Source organism: Dromiciops gliroides, chromosome 3 (assembly GCF_019393635.1).
Source record: "Dromiciops gliroides isolate mDroGli1 chromosome 3, mDroGli1.pri, whole genome shotgun sequence".
In the NCBI taxonomy this organism is placed as follows: Eukaryota; Metazoa; Chordata; class Mammalia; order Microbiotheria; family Microbiotheriidae; genus Dromiciops; species Dromiciops gliroides.
Genome location: NC_057863.1, coordinates 41,255,800 through 41,275,101, shown reverse-complemented (window position 1 = coordinate 41,275,101; position 19,302 = coordinate 41,255,800). Strand labels below are relative to the sequence as shown.

Genomic DNA, 19,302 nt, shown 5'->3' with positions numbered 1-19,302 from the left:
TTATTTTTTTTACCAAAAAATGAGGCTTATATCTTTTTAGGGGTTAGAGGAATGAATGAATAAATCATTTACTTCTTTCTTCTGCGCATAACAGGGGTACTACTTTCACACAGAAAATCCCTTCAAAGACTGGCCTGGAGCTTTTGAAGAAGGATTGAAAAGGCTGAAGGAAGGGGACTTGCCTGTCACTATACTGTTCATGGAGGCAGCAATTCTTCAAGACCCTGGGGATGCTGAGGTATCTCCTTCCCTCTCTTCAGGGAAAAAGTGTGAGTGAAGTAGCTGTCATACAGTGGCTGGAGATCTGGCATTGGAGTGAGAGAGCCCTGGGTTCAAGTCCCATCTCTGACATGTACTGGTACATACTGATGTTAGGCAAGTCACTTAACCTTTCACTGACCCAAGCCACTCTATAAGACTCAATTGCAGAATAGGTGTTGATCTTCACTGGTAGAGGGAAATTCAACTTCCAGATTTCCTTGCACAGTGAAATTACAGGTCCAGTAGAAGGGATGAAGGAAGGAAGGAAGGAAGGAAGGAAGGAAGGAAGGAAGGAAGGAAGGAAGGAAGGAAGGAAGGAAGGAAGGGAGGAAGGAAGGAAGGAAGGGAGGGAGGGAGGGAGCGAGGAAGGAAGGGAGGAAAGAAAAGAAGGAGGGAGGGAAGGAGGGAGGGAGGAAGGGATGGAGGGAGGGAGGAAAGAGAGAAATCAAAGAAAAAAGGAAGGAAGGGAGAGGTGTAGAAAGGAAGAGAGGGAAAAAGGAAGAAAAAGATGGAGAGAGGAAGGAGCTAAGGTTGAGAATACTGAAGGGCATGTGCTACTCTCAGGAGAGTGGGTTGTTCCTTGAAGATCTTTGGGTTGGAAATGGGTTGGGAATGTCCAATCTGACAACCTGGCAGACTAACCTCAGCTCCCAGGTTGTAGGATGAACTTTTTATATGGAGGATAATAGATCTAGTGCTGGAAGAGACCTTGGTGATCATTGCCCTGGAAGAGGCAGAGAGCACAAGCACAAGAGTTGCCAAGTTCTGCTGTGTGGAAACTGCTTAAAAGGAACAAGGATCACAAGTGACCAGCCCTCAGGCCTGGCCATTCAGGGGGTGGGCAGAAAGAACCAAGAACTTCTTCCTTGTATGAGGTAGAATTGAAAGACTGGAGTGGAGATGGAAAATGCTTGAAATCATTCTGTTGGCTGCATTCTTGAGAAAGGGCAGCATCTCATCAGGGATGGAATGTCAGTAGAGAGCTCCAGGGGTCTCCTTTTGCTGAGGATTCAGCTAGTAGTGAAGGAGTTGAGCACAGGGAAGGGTGCTAGGGGTGACCCTGTGATTTTTATTAATGTAGGGTAATCCTGGTGTGTAAACTCCTTCCATGAGTGCAGATTGCCCACTCATCTTCATCTTGTTATCTTAGAGAATTGCCTGGATCACTAAGGACTGAAAGTGACTTACGCAAGGTCACTGAGTCAGTCATAGACAGGTCTTAAGCGCTGTCTCCCTGCCTCTAATACCCACCTACTATCCTCATGGACCATGACTTTATTCTGATTCCACCACCTCCCAAAAAGGAGCTAAATAATGGAATTGAAAACTAAAACATCTCCGCAGAGAGGGTCACTGTCCAAGCCAGAATCCTTACAGAAAGGCAAAGTTGATAGTCCTCAAAGACCTTCAAGATAGAAGGATGATAGTGGCTAGCATTTCTTATTTAATATTATTATTATTATTATTATTATTTATGAACCTCTTTGTGGTTCATAAAATGCTTTGCAAGTGTCATCTCATTTGATCCTCAGGAGAAGTCTGTGAGGTAGATACTATTATTCTCTTCATTTTGCATGAGAGGAAGGGGAGGCAAGCAGGACTTAAGTGACATGCCCAAAGTAATTTAGTGCTAGAATGAGTATCTGAAGTAGAATTTGGGCCCAGATCTTCCCAACCCCAAATTTAGCAGTGTATTCATTAGACCATACTATCTCAACAAGAAGCTGGAGAGGTTAGTTAGCCTAACCTCTGCATTTTCCAGATAAGGAAGCTGAGGCTGAGAGAGATGAAGGGACCCTCCCAAGGGAAGTGGCAGGACCAGAAGAGAACCAAGGTTTCCTGATTTCTTGCCCAATGCTCTGTCCATCAGGAATAGAAAAGGGCATGATGGGAAGAAAGCTGGTTCTGGGATGAGAAGACATGAGGCCCTTTAAGTTCTAAATCTCTGATCCCCAGAAAGTCCAGTTTTGAGGGAGCCATGTGACACCAAGCTATCCCAAGCCTTGGACAATGTCCTAAGGGAAGGAAGAGGACTTTTAAGTCCAAATGCATTTGAACAATGAAGCCAAGATGGGAGCAGTAGTGCAGGCTGTTTGTAAAGAGAGGATGAGGAATCACAGATAGGCTGGATGGGGGACTGGAGGAGAGAAAACCCACTCCTCAGCAGTTTTTATTCACGATGCTGGAGCCCATCTGGCATATACAATAAATAACCTGGGAGGGAAAGGAAGATAAAGTTGTAATTACACTTCAGTGGGAATCTAAGTGTTTCTCCTTTGGTTTTGTTGGAAGAGATGGTTATCCCTCCACTCTTGGGCTGGAACTGAGTGAAACTGCAAAAAAAAAAAAATCTTACTGTCACTCAAGGGGGGTTGCTATTATCCATTATTGGAGCCCATTCTGACTTCAACCAGATTTTCTCTAAGTATCTGTGTCCTTCAGGGACCTCATCTACCAAATGTCTAATTTCAGGTACTTCTGAAATACATTTGGTGGAATCTGATCAAAGCTTTAAGAAATTTAAAAATGGTTTGAATTTCTGGGAGGTTATAGTGACTGAAATGAGAGTCAGGAAGCCTGATTAGGCTGCTCCTGATGCATCGTATGATCCTGGGCAAGTCATTTTTCATTTCTGGGTCTTGGTTTCCTCATATGGAAATGGAAGGTCAAAATAAATTAGTTTTGAGTCCTAGATTTAAAAGTAAAGGACCTGGGTTCAAATCCCATTTATGTTCATTATAAGTTCCTTGAAGTCAGGGACTGTCTTTTTGCTTGTGCTAGTATTGCTGGCACTTAGCACGATGTCAGGAACATAGTAAGTGCTTAATAAATGCTTATTAACTTGTTGACTTGACTTTCAGGGAGTGACTATGACCAAGTCATCTCCTCTCACTGGACTTCAGTTTCATTATCTGGAAAAGGAAATTTGGCAAGCTCTCTATGGTCACTTTTCACTCTAAATCCTGTTCCTGGGATCACATCCATTTCTAGGATTCTATAGTCAAAAGGATATATGAGAAGTAGTGAGGCGAAGTCAACCTTGGTTCTGCCTCTGATATTTACTAGCTGTGTGAGCTTTCCCAAGTCACAACCTCCCAGCCTCCCAGGCACCTCTCTGAGACTATGTGTAAATTGTGGATAAGTTGACACAAGCATTAATGGAGGTAGTTTCATACTAGGAATTCCCTATCCTGATAAAACCATTTATTCATTAACTTGAATCATAGCTGATTCTGTGACTCCATTTGGGGTTTTCTTGGAAAAGATACTGGAGTGGTTTGCCATTTCCTTCTCCAGCTCATTTTAGAGATGAGGAAACTGAGCTAAACAGGGTTAAGTGACTTGCCCAGGGTCACAGAGCTAGTAAGTGTCTGAAGTCAAATTTGAACTCAGGTCTTCCTGACTCCAAGCCCAGTGCTCAATCCACTGTACCATCTAGCTGCTTTGATGAAATTATAAAAAGAAAAATATGTGTTTATAGGGTATGGATGAGTACATTTATATCATACATATGTATAATTATACATAATTATAATAATATACTACATAGTATAGAATTTGTACATACATCTTCCAGTGACAATTTAAGGCTCTTCCTTCCCTTTAGTTTAGCCAGAGGTAACACTAACCAGTCACATGACTCAGTAGTGTTTGAAGAGAGGCTGGGGGAATACTTAGACTGTGTAGTGAAGTGGGAAAAACATTCAGGAGGTTCTACCCAAACAGATCCTCCTCTGCCCTAGCTCTGAAGTCAAGGATCCTGGATTCAAATCTTGCTTCAGATTCTTCCTGCCTGTGTGTCTTTGGGAAAGTCATCTAATAGTCCTAGCTTTCCATTTCTTTGTATCCAACCTACTTGACTGCTGAGGTCCCTAGGATCTTGTGTCATAGAGGGCATTCCTGTAGGGGGTTAAAGGTGGATTAAAGCCAGTCTAGATTAGCTGAGTTCCACCAACTCAAAGATTCCTTGAATCTAAGCCACAGGAGAATTTAAAGCAAGCAATGAATGTGATACCTCACCCTTCTTCCTGGAAAATCCTCAGTAACCCAGGTCACTGAGGGCAGAGTGAACCCACATTCACACCACTACAGGGTTGGTTTTCCTCTGGGTTCCCACTCCACATTGACATCAATTTTTGTTTTCACAGGCCTGGCAGTTTCTGGGTGTAACCCAGGCAGAGAATGAAAATGAGCAAGCTGCTATCGTCGCCCTCCAAAGGTAGATGAAGTTAAGTGTAAACCCAGGGACCCTGCAGGCTCTTGCTAATGGATTCCTCTGTTTTTCTCAAATTTGTTTCAAACTTTCCTTAATTACATTTTTTCTAGTAGAGAGCAGAAATTCCACTTACACCTGATACCCAAAGGCTAGATCAAAGATAATGTTTTGTTTCCTATCTCTGTAGCAAATAGTAATGTTTCATTCCCCTACAAAATCAGCCAAAGCACTTTCTCCCAAAACGGGATCAGTGTAATGAGAGTCTAAAGGGCTCCATGGACCAAATATGACCTAGTTCCCATCTTCTAGATTTTCTAAAGAAGAGGATTGGTTCTGGAGTCTGGGAATCTAGGTTCAAATGCCACCTCTGATGACTACTGCCTGTGTGACCTTGGACAAGACACTTAACCTCCCTTGGCCTCTGTTTCCACCTTTTGTGAAAAAGAGAGCCTTAGACCAGATGGCCTCTGAGGTCCCTTCTAGCTCTGGACCTATGATTTCATGGGTATAGAGAATATCTGGGGTGGAGATTCCCTGGTGCAGAGCATGTCAGAAATTTTCCTACAACTTCAGAACCTAGGATCCTAGATTCAGAGCTGAAAGGGACTTTAGAGGTCATCGGGTATAACTCTTCCATTTTACAGATTAGAACACTGAGGCCCAGATCAGTCAAGTGATTTCCCCAAGGTCAAACAGCTAGTATGTGTCAAAGATAGGATTTGAACCCAGGTGGTTTGATTCTGAGGGCAACTTCCCATTCATTCATTCATTATTCTATATTGTCTTTCATATGGACATCCATAGATACATTGTGAGGGGTGGGGAAAATCATAGTGTGTGTGTGCACACATGTATTTGCACTTGATCTATATTTATTCCCTCCTTAATGCTAGCTCCTTTTGGTCCTTTCTGATCTGATTTTAGGAACTTAGAAGTATAATTATCCCATCTATAAATACAGTATTTATGGTAAGATGGCAAATTTGCCTTATGCTGTTTACAACCCACTTCCTAATGCATTTATCTTTCATTATAAACCCCAAGACTGAATCCCCTAATTAGGTTATCTATGCATTCGATTAGGTTAGTTATCTACACAGCCAAAGCAGTGTATCCCCAAATCCGCTAATGATTTAGCTTAATATGATCTGCCTGACCAATGCTGAGCACAGGACCATCCTCCACCCTAGGAACCAATAAATGTTTGCTGCCATTTATGCTGAGAATATCCAGAAACAGAACTTGTCAAGTAACAAAAATTCCTACTGTTGCATCATGGCACCAATACATAGCCATGGATTATTTGGTCATAGCACCAAAGTAAATGTCCCACGATGATGGTTTAGCTGCTTTTGAGCTTCTGGGTGATCAGGATTACCCTAGCGGGGATCAGACATACTCTTCCATGTATTGATCTGCCTTTTGTGGAGAGATAAACTAAAGAGGGGAAATGACAAACTGGACAGAGACCTGAGTTTGAAGTCAGGAAGGCCAGGGCTCAAGTCCCTCTTCTGACCACCACTGGCTGTAGAGTCCTCTCCTTACACCCAGGTGGCTCTCTGAGGCTGTGGAAGCTGCCAAGCAGGTGCTGAAATGCATTGGGAAAAGAGGTTCCTTGCCAAGAACTCCATAAGGTAATAAAATTACAGGTCTGGTTAGAGAGGAGAGACAACAGGAATATCAGTGACTTAACATTTCTACCAACTTTAACTTAGTCATCTGGCATCGTAGGAATTTCCCAGCTTCCCTTGCAGAAACTGTCCAGGAATAGATACAAGCTCATATCACTATTTGACCAAATAGAGGTTTAGATTCTGTGTGACAGGGTACCAATTCAAATGACCATGTTCTCCTCATAGAGAAACTATTGTATGACTGTGGGTGATGAGCCATGCTCCAGTAGAACTTACTCCCAACTTTTAAAACGTTTTAAGATTAGTATGAGGAAAATCAACCTGGAATTAAGAAGGTTGTGGTTAAGTATGCTTAAAAAAAACCCACCCTAAATTAAGTACTGATTTCCATATGGGTAAATATTATATCTGGTTTGTAGATGATATAATCATCATTCTCATAATCATAGCTAGCATTTCTATGTCCCTTTAAGGATTACAAAGCATATTGCATGTTATTGCATTTGATCATATGAAGGAAGTGCTATCATTATTCCCATTTAAAGATGAGGAAACTGAAGGTGAGAGAGTTAAGTGACTTACCCAGGGTGATACAACTAGCAAGTAATTGAGGCAGGATTCAAACTCAGGCTTTACTGGTTCCAAGTACAGTGTTCTATCCACTATGCTACTTCATCTCTAGAGGTGGAAGGTACTTCTAAGGCTATCTAGTCTACTCTTCTACCATTCTACCAATGAGGAAACAGAGGTTCGGGTGCGGTAGGGGGAGGAAATGAGAAAGGGAGTAGGTATCAAGTGACTTGTCCAAGGTCACATAGATAGAAAGCATCAAAGGTAGGATTTAAACCCAGATCCTGACTCAAGAATCAAGACTATACCATTCCCCACTCTCATCACTACTCCAGATACTCAATAAACTCAGCAGTGCAATTCAGATTGACTAACAAAGCCAGCATAGTCTCAGAAGAATTGTTAGACTCTGTCTTGTAAAAAATGAATTCTAAAATAGCTTTTTTTGCCTTCTCTCAGATGCTTAGAATTACAGCCCAACAACCTGAAGGCTCTAATGGCTTTGGCTGTGAGTTACACCAACACTGGCCATCAACAAGATGCTTGCAGCGCTCTGAAGAACTGGATTAAACAAAATCCTAAATATAAATATTTAGTGAAGAACAAAAAGGCATCTCCAGGCCCAACCCGAAGGATGTCCAAGTCACCAGTTGATAGGTATCCTATTTGATGGTTTACCAATTACTAAGTGCCTGTATCCACCTTAGGGTTCAATCAGCCAATCAACAAATTTCATTAATTGCTTGCTCTATGACAGGCACTGTACTAAGAGCTGGGGATACAAAGACCAAACTGAAACAGTCCCTGCCCTCAAGAAGCTTACATTCCACCTAAGACAATATCCCCATATTCAGGCAGATATAAAATCATTACAATGTGACGGAAGAGAGGCACTAGGACTTTGGGGATAGGAAGATTCATAAAGGTTTCATGTAGAAGGTGGCATATTAGCTAAGCTAAGGTTTTCCTGATTTACGACTCCGGAATGGGTTTTAGGAAAATATCCTTCCAGAAAAGTGCCTTAAAAGCAAATCATCAGATATCATTAGATTGGAACCCAACCTTTCTAAATGTGATCTCAGCTCAAGGGTCGTCAGTGGCTGTCTATTACTGCCAGGATAAAATGTAAACTCTTCAGGCTGCCATTTAAAGCCCTGCACAAGCCGGCTCCAGCCTCCCTTGCCAGACATATTTTGTATTATTTCCCCTTCATGCCCTTTATGTTTCAGCCAAACTGGCTTGGTCTATATTCCATCTCCTGCCCTTGTGTCTTTGCAGAGGCTGTGTCCCATTCTTGGCATGTATTTCTTCTTCCATTTCTTAGAATCCTTAGTTAACTTCCAACTTCCACTCTGGTGTCACCTCCAATGGAAAGCCTTTCCTGACTCCCATGGTCATTAATGATCAATTGATCTCTCCTGAAGTCGTCTTGTGTTTATTTCCAGATCATATGATAAAGCACAGGTGTGGAGCTGAAAGGAGCCTTAGAGGCCAGCTCTAGTACAAAATCCCCTTATTTTACATATAAGGGACCTGGGGAGTAGACAGGTAAATAACCTGACCAAGGTTACACAGGTAATAAATAACAGACAATATTTGGAACCTAGTTCTTCTCTCTCCAAATCCAGGGCTTTGCTTAGCTGTGCACACAGTGTTTCCCCCATTCAAATGTAAGCTCCTTGAGGAAAGTACCTTTCATTATTGTTGCTGTTTCCCTACTATATTGGTACTTAGCACATAACAGACACATAATAAGTACTTACTGGACAAAATTGCTTTGAATCAAAGCTTTCAGAACATGATCACACTGGGTGTGTGGGTGTGTGGGTGTGTGTCTGTCTGTCTGTTTTTGCTGTCCTGGACTTTTATTCTTTCATTCCATTTTCTCTACCCATAGTTGGCATGGGTGATTTACAAAGAGCAGTTTGACAGATTCTCAATGCACCTGAAAATGGATTACGGTAAAGCTAGGATCTAGTACACATTTCCAAAGCTTTCAAAACACTAAATAGAAAAAGGGGCACTAACTTAACGTTATTTAAAGATCATGATTAACCAAACAGTAATACATATACTTACCATTTTTCAAACCAAAGCCTTTGGCTTTTTAGTTTGCCTAAAGCAAAATACAATTAACATCAATACCTTAGCTTTTACATGTACTATGGGTTCAAATTGTGGCAAAACCAGAAATGATCTCCCTGAGAACGCTCAGCATTTTTAACAATAAATCATTCACAAAATCTGAAATGCTATGCTACTGGTAGGAAGGGGAAGCTTGGTGCTGAATTCCTTCACAGTCCTTCTCATAGTTTTCAATAGAGTCCTTGTAAAGATCTCAGCTTGGGAGCTCTATGTAAGTGAAGCAAAATATCTAAATGAAAATCAGTACATATTTTGTAATATTCGAGGGTATCAATAAATCACCCTAGTGAATTTTAATTAGTACAACTCATGATTTTTTTAAAAAGAGGAGGAAAGATTGCTTAGAGTCCAAAATCTAAAAGCAAATCTTTTCTTTGAGGCCATCATAAGTATATACAGATAAAAATTCCCCCATACGTTTTTATTTACTCCTCCAGAGTAACCTTTCTGCTGACTGTAATCTATCCTGGGCAGATGCTGAAATATTACCCAGCAGTCTAAGCGGGTTTGTGGTTTGAAGAAATCGATCCGCAAATATGAATGAAAGCCCTAGACCTCATTTTTTTCAGACACAAATTGAATTCCAACTCAACTGGCTAAATTCTGCCACCATCCACTCATCTTCTTGGGGAGAAATCCATTGCTTTTTTATCCTATCTTCAAAGGGTCAAAACCTGAGATCAAGTAGAAGTGGTCTCTTTGGGTGCAATCTAGAATCTTTTCAAGGAAACTCCACAGTACAAATTACTCCCTGAATTCCACTTGTTAAGGGGTTTTAGACAGTTGATAACGAAGCCAATTTTCCTACTGTTTCTAAGTAATATTGAGGTTAATCCCCAAGCTTCCGATTTTTTTAAATGTCATCCTTGTTTTATTTTATGAATTGGAAGGAAGATGGGCTGTCATTCTCATGATATCAGAAAAGAATGAGAATAAGGAAACAATAGTCCAAGCTGACCCTGCCTTGGTCAGACTTGGTCAGATACTGTAGTATCTTATTGCTCTTCTGGATATCAGATTTCAAGAAGGGCATTGATAAGCTGGAGTCTAAAGCAGGGCCACCGAGATGGTAAAGTCCCCTGAGCCCATGACATATGACGATCAGTTGAATGAAATGGGTATATTTGGACTTATATTTAGTCTGGCATTAATTACTGTCTTCAAATATCTAAAGGATTGTTTTGTGGGATATTACACTTCTTCTTGGCCCTAGGGAGAAACAGGAGTAATGAGTGGAAGATACAAAGAGCTAAATTTCTGCCTGATGGCAAGAAAAACTTCCTAACAAGTAAAGCTGTCCAAAAGTGGACTGAAATTCTCGACTCTTGTATTTTGAGACTTGTAACCACCTATCTAATGGAACTGTGCAATTTTTTTTTTTTTTTTAGTGAGGCAATTGGGGTTAAGTGACTTGCCCAGGGTCACATAGCTAGTAAGTGTCAAGTGTCTGAGGCCGGATCTGAACTCAGGTACTCCTGACTCCAGGGCCGGTGCTCGATCCACTGCGCCATCTAGCTGCCCCACTGTGCAATTTTGTGCATTTAATGTAGGCAGAGGGCTTTTCATTGTGACTAATAATAATGTCTGACATATATAACCTGGTCTAAAGTTTGCCAAGCACTTTACAAACATTATCTCATTAGCTGGAAACAGTGTGGGCTAAGGCAGAGCATTCTGAAAGTCTGTGTAATTTGTGTTTGACTCCCCTCTAGTTCAGTCCTGGAAGGAGTTAAGGAGCTGTACCTGGAGGCTGCCCACCAGAATGGAGAGATGATCGACCCTGACCTGCAGACCGGCCTGGGGGTGCTATTCCACTTGAGTGGAGAATTCAGTAGAGCAATAGATGCATTTAATGCTGCCTTAACAGTTCGGCCAGAGGCAAGTACAGTAATGGTTTCCTCTTCATTGAATCTCCAGCTTCCTGAGAGCAAGAACTACACATTCACTCGTCTTTATCCCCTTCTGCCCATCTCCAGCCTCAAGACTGGAACTGTTTCACTTTCATCTTGGTATTGCCAGTGCCTAGTATGGTGACTGGTATATAGTAGGTACTAAATAAATGCCAGTTACTTGGTTTGTATCTCACTCCCTGGCATATAATAGATGTATATAATAAATGCTAAGATAGATTTGTAATGCCAGTTCCTGGTACATAATAAGTGCTTAATAAATGTGCATTAATAGATTTACAGCTTTAGTTCCTAGTACATAGTAGGTGCTTAATAAATATTTGACTAATGAAACTCCCTCCACCCACATATTTAATGGTTTAAGATGGCCAATATTAATGAGGTATTATTTTGACTGTTAATATTTTAATTTCTAAAAAAACAAAGTTGGAGAAAAGAAATATTTTAGCACCTGAAATAGAAATGTTAATTAAAATAAATTCAAATCAGATTTATGCATATCAAATTATGGACACTAGCTGATGAATAGAAGCAGGTTAAGAAAGTTTTCCTTAACCCCACTGTGTCACACCATCATAGTCCACAGCAACTAGTTCTACATAAACTTTTATGAATTTTCATTATTATAAGGTGGAAAAAAGAATGGTTTCCTTCATAACTCTGAATCATACCAATATTAGAAACATCTTATTCCATTGTTAGGACTATTCATTATGGAACCGTCTTGGTGCCACATTGGCCAATGGAGACCGCAGTGAGGAAGCCGTTGAAGCCTATACCCGAGCTCTAGAAATCCAGCCTGGCTTCATCCGGTCCAGATACAACCTGGGAATCAGCTGCATCAACCTGGGGGCTTACAGGTAACTCATAAAAACAATCTGAGTATTAAAAGCTGAACCTGATGCTCATTCTACCAACCCCCCGTACTTGCCTAGAGGATGCCCAGAATGATCATATGTAAGACTGTACAGTAGCTATTTAAAAGCTAAGAACTTCTAATTTTGTAGATTTTATGATTGATCTCTCCCCCAACTCCTGCTGAAAGATGGTTCAGGATTACAATATGGAAAGGACTAGAAGCTTGTAGGGCATTCATAAGCATGCCCCTGGTATATCATGAATACTTTCCTAAAGAAGAGAGTAAGGAGGTACTGCACATGAATAAGACTGAACAACATACTATTGACTTATTGGTGCAAAGGTCAAGATCTACAAACAACCAGATGGATGAAAAGAAGAAGAATACAAAGCATGTGACTATATCAGCTTCAACTCAACCATTTAAACAAGATGTTGACTTTGAAAAAATGGGTAATAGACCAAAACAAGAACATTGTCTTTTATTAACATGATTTCTTAGAGAAGTTTAATTGATGCAAAACAAGTGCTCCAACAAGGAAGCCACTTGTCTGTTTCCTCTTAGCAACCCTACAAAACAGAGTGAAGCTCTACTCAACCCCAACATCTTTGTAGCTTTAAAGCCTTGAACTCACCCTCATCCCATCAATCAATCAATCAACTTGCATTTATCATGCTCAGAGTCAACCCTTCCCTTCTCCTTGAGTAGATAAAAGTAAAAGAAGCCTAAATTTGAGATGCCTTTGAACAGGGATGAGAAGCAAGTAAAATGATAGGTATAGGGAGTAAAGAGACCGAAAGAAAACCCCTGTTCTTGGGGAGCTTTCATCCTATCAGGTAAGTTAACACATACCTATACAGGTAGATACTAAACAAATAGTCATTAGTTGGGAAAAGGAGCACTGGCAGCTGAGGAGGGCATCAGGCAAGACTTCATGTAGAAGATGGTTCTTAAACTGAATTTTGAAGAAAACTAAAGATTCTTAGGGCCAGAGGTAAGGAGGAAGAGCAAGCCAGCCATGGAAGACAATCTGTGCAAAGTCATGGAGGTGGGAGATAGTTTTGCGTTTAAGGAAAATCAAAAAGGCCAGTTTGGCTGGATTGCAGAGTATATAGTATTGCACAATGTGGCTGGAAAGGCATGTTGGGGTCAGGTTGCTTTGTGGATTGGTCCATCTGCATGTCCCTCCCTCCCCACCAGAGTTCCATTTCTTTAAAATTCTGGAATCCTTGACTCAGAGTACTAAGAAAGAGAAGAGTCATTTTGTAGAGGAAAGGGCCCTCGTCTTGCCAGTCCCAGCTCACTGCTGATTCCCTCACGTGTTTTCAGGCATGTCACTCATGGTCTCTTCTATAAAATGAAGCAGTTGGAATCAATGATCTTGGGGATTGTGGGATTTAGAGTTGGAAAAGACTTTAGCAAATGCATAAATTCCTGATGCTGTGTGCCATGGCCCCAGAAAGCCAACATCACGTCATCCATCTCTGGGAATATTAGTGGCATTGAGCATTACAATTCAATTTTATAAACATTCATTGGGGATTTAAAATAGAACAAGACTAGGTACCAGAAAGACAATAATGCAAAATTGCCATGCTTCCTGCCCTTAAGCTTGATAGGATTGTAACTTTAGACCTGGGTGGAGCCTTAGGGATCATCTAATTCAACCTTCACATTTTACAAATGAAGAAACTGAGGTGCAGGAAATTACTTACTAGAGGCCACTCAACTAATAAGTATCTGGAGTAAGATTTGAATGGAGGTCTTTCTGACCCCACTTTTGATGTTCAATGCACTATTCCACACTGCCTCTCTATAAGTGGGGAAGAAAAGAGAATACACATACATATATAGCACTTACTATGTGCCAGGCTCTAAGTGCTATTTACAAATATCATTTCATTTGATCATCACAACAACCTTGTGAGGTAGGTGCTATCCTTTTGTCCTTTATACAGTTAAGAAAATAGAGGATGGGGGCAGCTAGGTGGTGCAGTGGTTAAAACACCAGCCCTGGATTCAGGAGTACCTGAGTTCAAATCCGGCCTCAGACACTTGACACTTACTAACTGTGTGACCCTGGGCAAGTCACTTAACCCCAATTGCCTGCCAAAAAAAAAAGAAAAGAAAATAGAGGATGGTGGAGGTTAAGTGACTTGCCCAAGGTGATACAGCTTGTATCTGTAGTGGGATTAGAACTCAAGCCTTCCTGACTCCAGGCTTAATGCTCAGTGTACTGTGCCACCAGCTGCCTCACTATAAGCTAATTAAGTTACCTTAAGATAATTATGAAAGGATTCCCAAGATTGCACTAATAGTGGTGTTGGATGAAGAGGGAAGAATGATTAGTCCCATCCATAATGATTGAACCAAACTCTTTCCCATCACTCTCCCTCTCTCACATACCACATGCCAAGTGGCAAGGAAAGGGTCTTTAAAAGGCACATTTCTGATGGCACCATAATTACACTTGCATTTTGGAAAGAACAATATGTAGTAGCAGAAAATTGTCACTCTATATGGAGGTGGTTTGTGTGTCAGTCACAAGAACTGTAATTGCAAAACATAACATGAATCTCTCAGGGGAATGTTACTTTTTTGACCATCCATTGTTTTTTTCTTCTCCCTTAGGGAGGCAGTCAGCAATTTCCTCACTGCCCTGAGTTTGCAAAGAAAGAGTAGGAACCAACAACAAGTTCCTCATCCAGCTATTTCTGGCAATATCTGGGCTGCCCTCAGGATTGCTCTCTCCATGATGGACCAGCCAGAGCTATTCCAGGCAGCTAACCTTGGGGACTTGGATGTTCTACTAAGAGCTTTCAACCTGGATCCATGAGGCAGAGATGATCCCGCCACCCACCCAGGCCACTGGAAAAAAAATAACGAAAAGGTCATGCAAATTGCAAAAACTATTTTATTATGAATTTCAAAAGGAGAAATCAGATGTCCAAAAGACCACAGACATGCAACCCAAGGGGACCCCTCCCAACGCTGCCCAATTTCTGTCCGAGTTCAAAAGCACAAAACATTGTACATAGTATCAAGTTTGGATTCAAAACAAGGCTAGAAAGAAAGGAGACCAATTGAGAAGAAAATGAACAGTAGATGAACAGTGGCTTTCACACACAAAGAGTGTGTCATAAGACAGAGATGCCAGCTTTAAGGCAGCTGACCATTTGTCCAAGGGCCTATCCCTTTAAGTGATCAGACCCATAGAGAAGAAAGCCCTGCATTGGACCATGGAATACAGACTCGGTCTCTTGCTGGGTTTCCCACAATCCCTCTTCCCTAGGACACAATCCAGCTCAGACCACAGGGCATGTACACTGTGTGGGTTGGCCTGGTGGGAAAGCTGGGCAGCATTCTCTAGGATTGGTTTCCTTTGGAGCATTCACAGTTGCTGTTTGATTTCAGAGAGTTGGCTTTGCAGGCAAAAGCAAGCTTTCTGTATTAAGCTTTTTTTCTTTTCTGCTCCTAGCCCTGATTGAGGCAGGAGCAGGAGGGTGGGATGGGGGAGGGGGGAGTAAAACTGTACATATGCACTTTAATATCTTATCATTTATGCCTTGAGAGGCTCTTGGGTTGTTTCTCCACTTTTAAACCTGAGAGTGAAAGGTTGCAGAACACAGCCACGGTTGTTCACTCAGTGGACCAAATATTCATTTTTGACAATTGTTCCCATGGTATAGGGTTTGACAAAGAATTTTTCTTAAAGCAGACATAAAAGGCTGAAGGCTTTCTTATTGAGGTAATTTCAAAACATACACAACCCAGATGTACAGAGCTTTATTCCTTCAAGTACCTTTGACTGACTGGGGCATGGCTCTGGGGAGCAAGGGGCTGGTTTGCTAGTGCTGAACTCATGATTGTTCTTTTGTTGTGTCTTTATTTTTGGAGGGGTGGGGTAAGTGTTGGTGCAATTCTGTACAAGAATTCCCTGGTGAGGGATCTCCTTTCACCAACGCAGGTGGGCAAATGCTCTGCATCTTAGAATCTTAGATAGTTACCTGGGAGGTGCTTGGAGGTTAAATGACTTGCACAGAGTTACACAGCCAGTATGAATCAGTGACTGAACTTGAACCCAAGTCTTCCTGACTCCAAGTCTGGCTCTCTGTTCATTATGCTATTCTATTTCTCATAATGTTGCATCTAAATGGCATCACTGATCTCCTTTGCTTCCCTGAATATCAATGGTCATTTTTAACTATTAGTATTTTCAATGACATAGCCTCGATAAATACATTTCTTAAAACTAAAACTAAGAGAATTGGTTCGCTTCCACCCTGCTGGTGCTGCTCCCTGCCCCCACAGTGCATTCTGAAATTGAGTGAGGTGCCAGCTTGTCTACACAGCTCACAGACTTCTCCAGCCAAATCGGCAGATAAACTTGAACATTCATCCCTTGACTTTGGCCCGGATTTTGGCAAGTTGCCCAAGTATCGAAAGTGTCCCTGAGACTTCTCGTTTACTGTGGAGAGGTTTCATTTAATTACTAACCACTGTGGTTCCATGATCATGGAATGCATTCAGCTCCCTAAAGTCTGGTTGGATTCAATTGGTTGCTTAATTGGTTGGTTGGAGTTTTTTGTTTTGTTTTATGAAAAGTCAGAAGAAATTTGGGAGGGAATGTTCTAGAAAAACATGCCTTCATGTTTCCCACAGGTTTATTTGTTTCTTCCTCTGGCCCTGGCTTCACACTACTGCCACCACCCACCCCCCAAAAAAACAAAACTATAGTAGCTTTTTCCTTATTTGTTCTGTCAAATTCAGCTCATGGTTATCAAATCACACCAAAAGGAGCTACTTAAAACAATTCAAGAAATCCACAGTATGAGGTTCATGGGACCATTTTGTTTCATCACCCCATTTTACATATGAAGAAACTGGGGCTAAGAGAGAAGAAGCGATTCACCCAGGTTCAAATAGTAGTAAAGAGCAGGGCCGGGGTTCAAACCCAAGTCTTCCAATACCAAATACAGCATACAGAAATAAAAAGAGCTGCATGCCCCAGTCCCAGGTAGCAAGCCTCTCTAACTGTTGCATATTGCCTTAGGTTGGGTGAATGGTTGAGAAGAAAAAAAGGATTTAATGTGAATACGAAACACCAGATCATGGGATCATAGCTATAAAGATGGAAGAGGATTTAAAAGTCATCTAATCCAACCACTTCATTCTAAGATAAGGCCCAGAGAAATTAAATTACTTGTCCAAGGTCACACTGATTATAAGTGACCAGAGCTGTGATTTGAACCCAGGTCCCCCGACTCCAAATTCATCACTCTTTTCACTGCTCATGGCAGACGTGAAACAATCTCATATATTTTTTGAATGGGAATTAAGTGGAGAGTGAGGATGAGAGGAAAGGCAGTTTACCAGTTCTTACACACTGATAAATGTGGTCCCAAAAGCCCCTACCAGCTTAAAATCTATGGAACCTTTTCTGGAAATTGACGTACATTTTTCTAAAGGTAAAATATGGAAGCCAGCAAACTAGTCAAGGGCACCGTCACCTGGAAGGAAGCAATTTGTGATTTCAGACTTGACTACAACATGCAGAACCATGTGTGATGTCAGGCCAGTGACATAGGTAAGGATGGGGGACAGAGGAATGGAATTATAAAAGAAGTTGGGGAGAGGAGGAAAAAGAGATAGGTCCTACCTATGATAGAAAGCAACCAACAGTTACCTCAGGTGCATAGACTTCCTGGTCCCAAACTAACCCACCTCCCCTCTCCAGGCAAAACCATACCATTCAATATAGATTATTATCTATTGCACATTTTTAACACCTACAGAAAAGGTTTACCTCACCCTCCTTGTTAGCACAGTCCAGTATTTGTCCATCCATTCTATAAAGAAGCTTTTCCTTCATACTAATTTAGACCCTTCATAATGCAGCAGAATCACAGATTGTTAACATTGGGAGGGACCATAGAAATCAGCTAATTCCCGTTATTTTATAGATGAGGAAAGCGTAACCCAGACAAATCCCAAGGTCCAACAGACCATAATCAGAAAAACTAGGACCTGAATCCTCTGATTCCAAATCTAGCGCTACTGTCCATAACTCCATCCTGGTTTTTTAAAAAGAAAGATCATTTAAGCACCCCAAAACTTTATGTGTCTAAGTCTACATTCACAATTACTCCCATTGTAGTAAGTACTGTTATGCAATTTGAGAGAAAATTGAAATCCTAATGATTGCTACATGCTATGTCTGAAACTTTTGAGAGCTGCATATCCACAGAAAGATTTCCATGAAGAATGGATTTCTATTGCTTTATTCCATTCATGGGAGCTTGTGGAAGTTGACATAGTGATGAATTTTCAGGGTCTCAAAACGTTTCGGTATATAGATGACCATTTTAAACAGGAAGAGATTGTAGACTCAGACTTCCAAGGGACCCTAGACATCCTCAAGTCTAATCCTAAATTTCACAGTAGTATACAGATTCGTTCCTACCAATGGCTTGATTTTGTATTAGCACTCAGTCTAATTGTCCTAAATTCGCCCAGTGTTCACAAAACACAGGGATTTTAGAGAACTGTGCCTATGAGGCTATCCAGAATGATGACGCAAGTGTATGAGAGAGACACATGTTCAAATTATATTTTCCATGTAATTCATGTAGCATATGGCAAGTGTTTACAGAATTCCCAAAATAGCCAAAAATTAAGTACAAGACATTACTGTGGGCTTGGCTATTTGCATAGTCCTTTTAAAATGTATGTTCAGGTTTCTTTTAAACCAGAAATATCTTCAACATGAGATCCATGTTGGGTAGCAGGATGACATTCAAATTTCTTTTCTTTAAGAAAGGACAAGTTCTTAGGTGCTGAGTGTCCTTCCAATTGGAGCTGTTTGGCCCCTGAAAAGAAGCCCCTATGTTTGTGTGGCTATTTCTTTATGTCTTTAAGCATAGTAGAGGACCTCACCCTGAAGGGTATTATTTGGTGGGGTAGTCCTACCAGACCATGAAATAATCCCCTGTGGTCGCTCCCAGGTGCTGAATTTATAGTTATTTGATGAGAAAAAGCAGAGAATACTTGTAAAGTGTGCTGAGCCTAATGAATTCCATCTAGTTGGAGTGGGAGCTGTTTGTGCCTTTTTAAAAATATTTACCAATATTGAAAGAATAGAGCAAAGAGGGATAAGAGGAAGAAAAAAAATAACAGAACAAGAATAAAAGAGGAAATGAAAGAGGAGAAAAATTTATAGGAACAGGAGAAAGAGTAGAAAGAATAGAAGGAGGAATAAGAGGAGATAAAAAATAGGAAAGGAGAACAAATGAGAAGAATAGAAGGAAAAGAAGAACAAATAGGAGCAGGAGAAAGAAAAGAAGAAAGAAAAAGAGGATGAATAAGAGGAGAAGGAAGAACAAGTTAACAACAATAAGAGAAAAACAAGGATAGGAGGATAAAAGAAAAAGGGAGGGAGGAAGAAGAGTAGTAGAAGGGACAAGAGAAGAATAGGAAGAGGAAAAGAGAAAAAAATAGAAGGAAAAGAAGGAAGAATGTGAGCAAGAGAAAGACAAGAAGAAAGGAGGGAGGGAGGAAAAGAAGGAAGAATAGAAAGAGATAGGATAGGAGAAAGAAGAATGGGGGAAGTAAAAAGAAAAGGAGGAAGAGGAAAGGAAGAAGAGGAAGAGGAAGGGTAGGAATAAGAGAAGGAAGAATAAGGAGATATAAAGGCCCCTCTCCTCCGGT

The 19,302-nt window shown here is 41.0% G+C and overlaps 1 protein-coding gene across 10 annotated transcripts in view; it reads left to right on the top strand.

The window, feature by feature from the left end:
- Positions 1-19,302, top strand: part of PEX5L (peroxisomal biogenesis factor 5 like) — a 283,585-nt gene that overhangs the window by 260,795 nt on the left and 3,488 nt on the right. For 4 of the 10 annotated variants that reach the window (XM_043991870.1, XM_043991867.1, XM_043991866.1 and 1 more), the window contains 6 exons: positions 95-238; positions 4,410-4,480; positions 7,141-7,338; positions 10,539-10,704; positions 11,439-11,596; positions 14,227-18,926. In XM_043991870.1, coding sequence (XP_043847805.1) covers positions 95-238; positions 4,410-4,480; positions 7,141-7,338; positions 10,539-10,704; positions 11,439-11,596; positions 14,227-14,431 — 942 coding nt within the window. In that variant the 3' untranslated portion in view covers positions 14,432-18,926. Of the gene's footprint in view, positions 1-94; positions 239-4,409; positions 4,481-7,140; positions 7,339-10,538; positions 10,705-11,438; positions 11,597-14,226; positions 18,929-19,302 lie in introns of those variants that run through there. The other 6 variants (XM_043991869.1, XM_043991865.1, XM_043991873.1 and 3 more) reach the window with 4 other exon arrangements.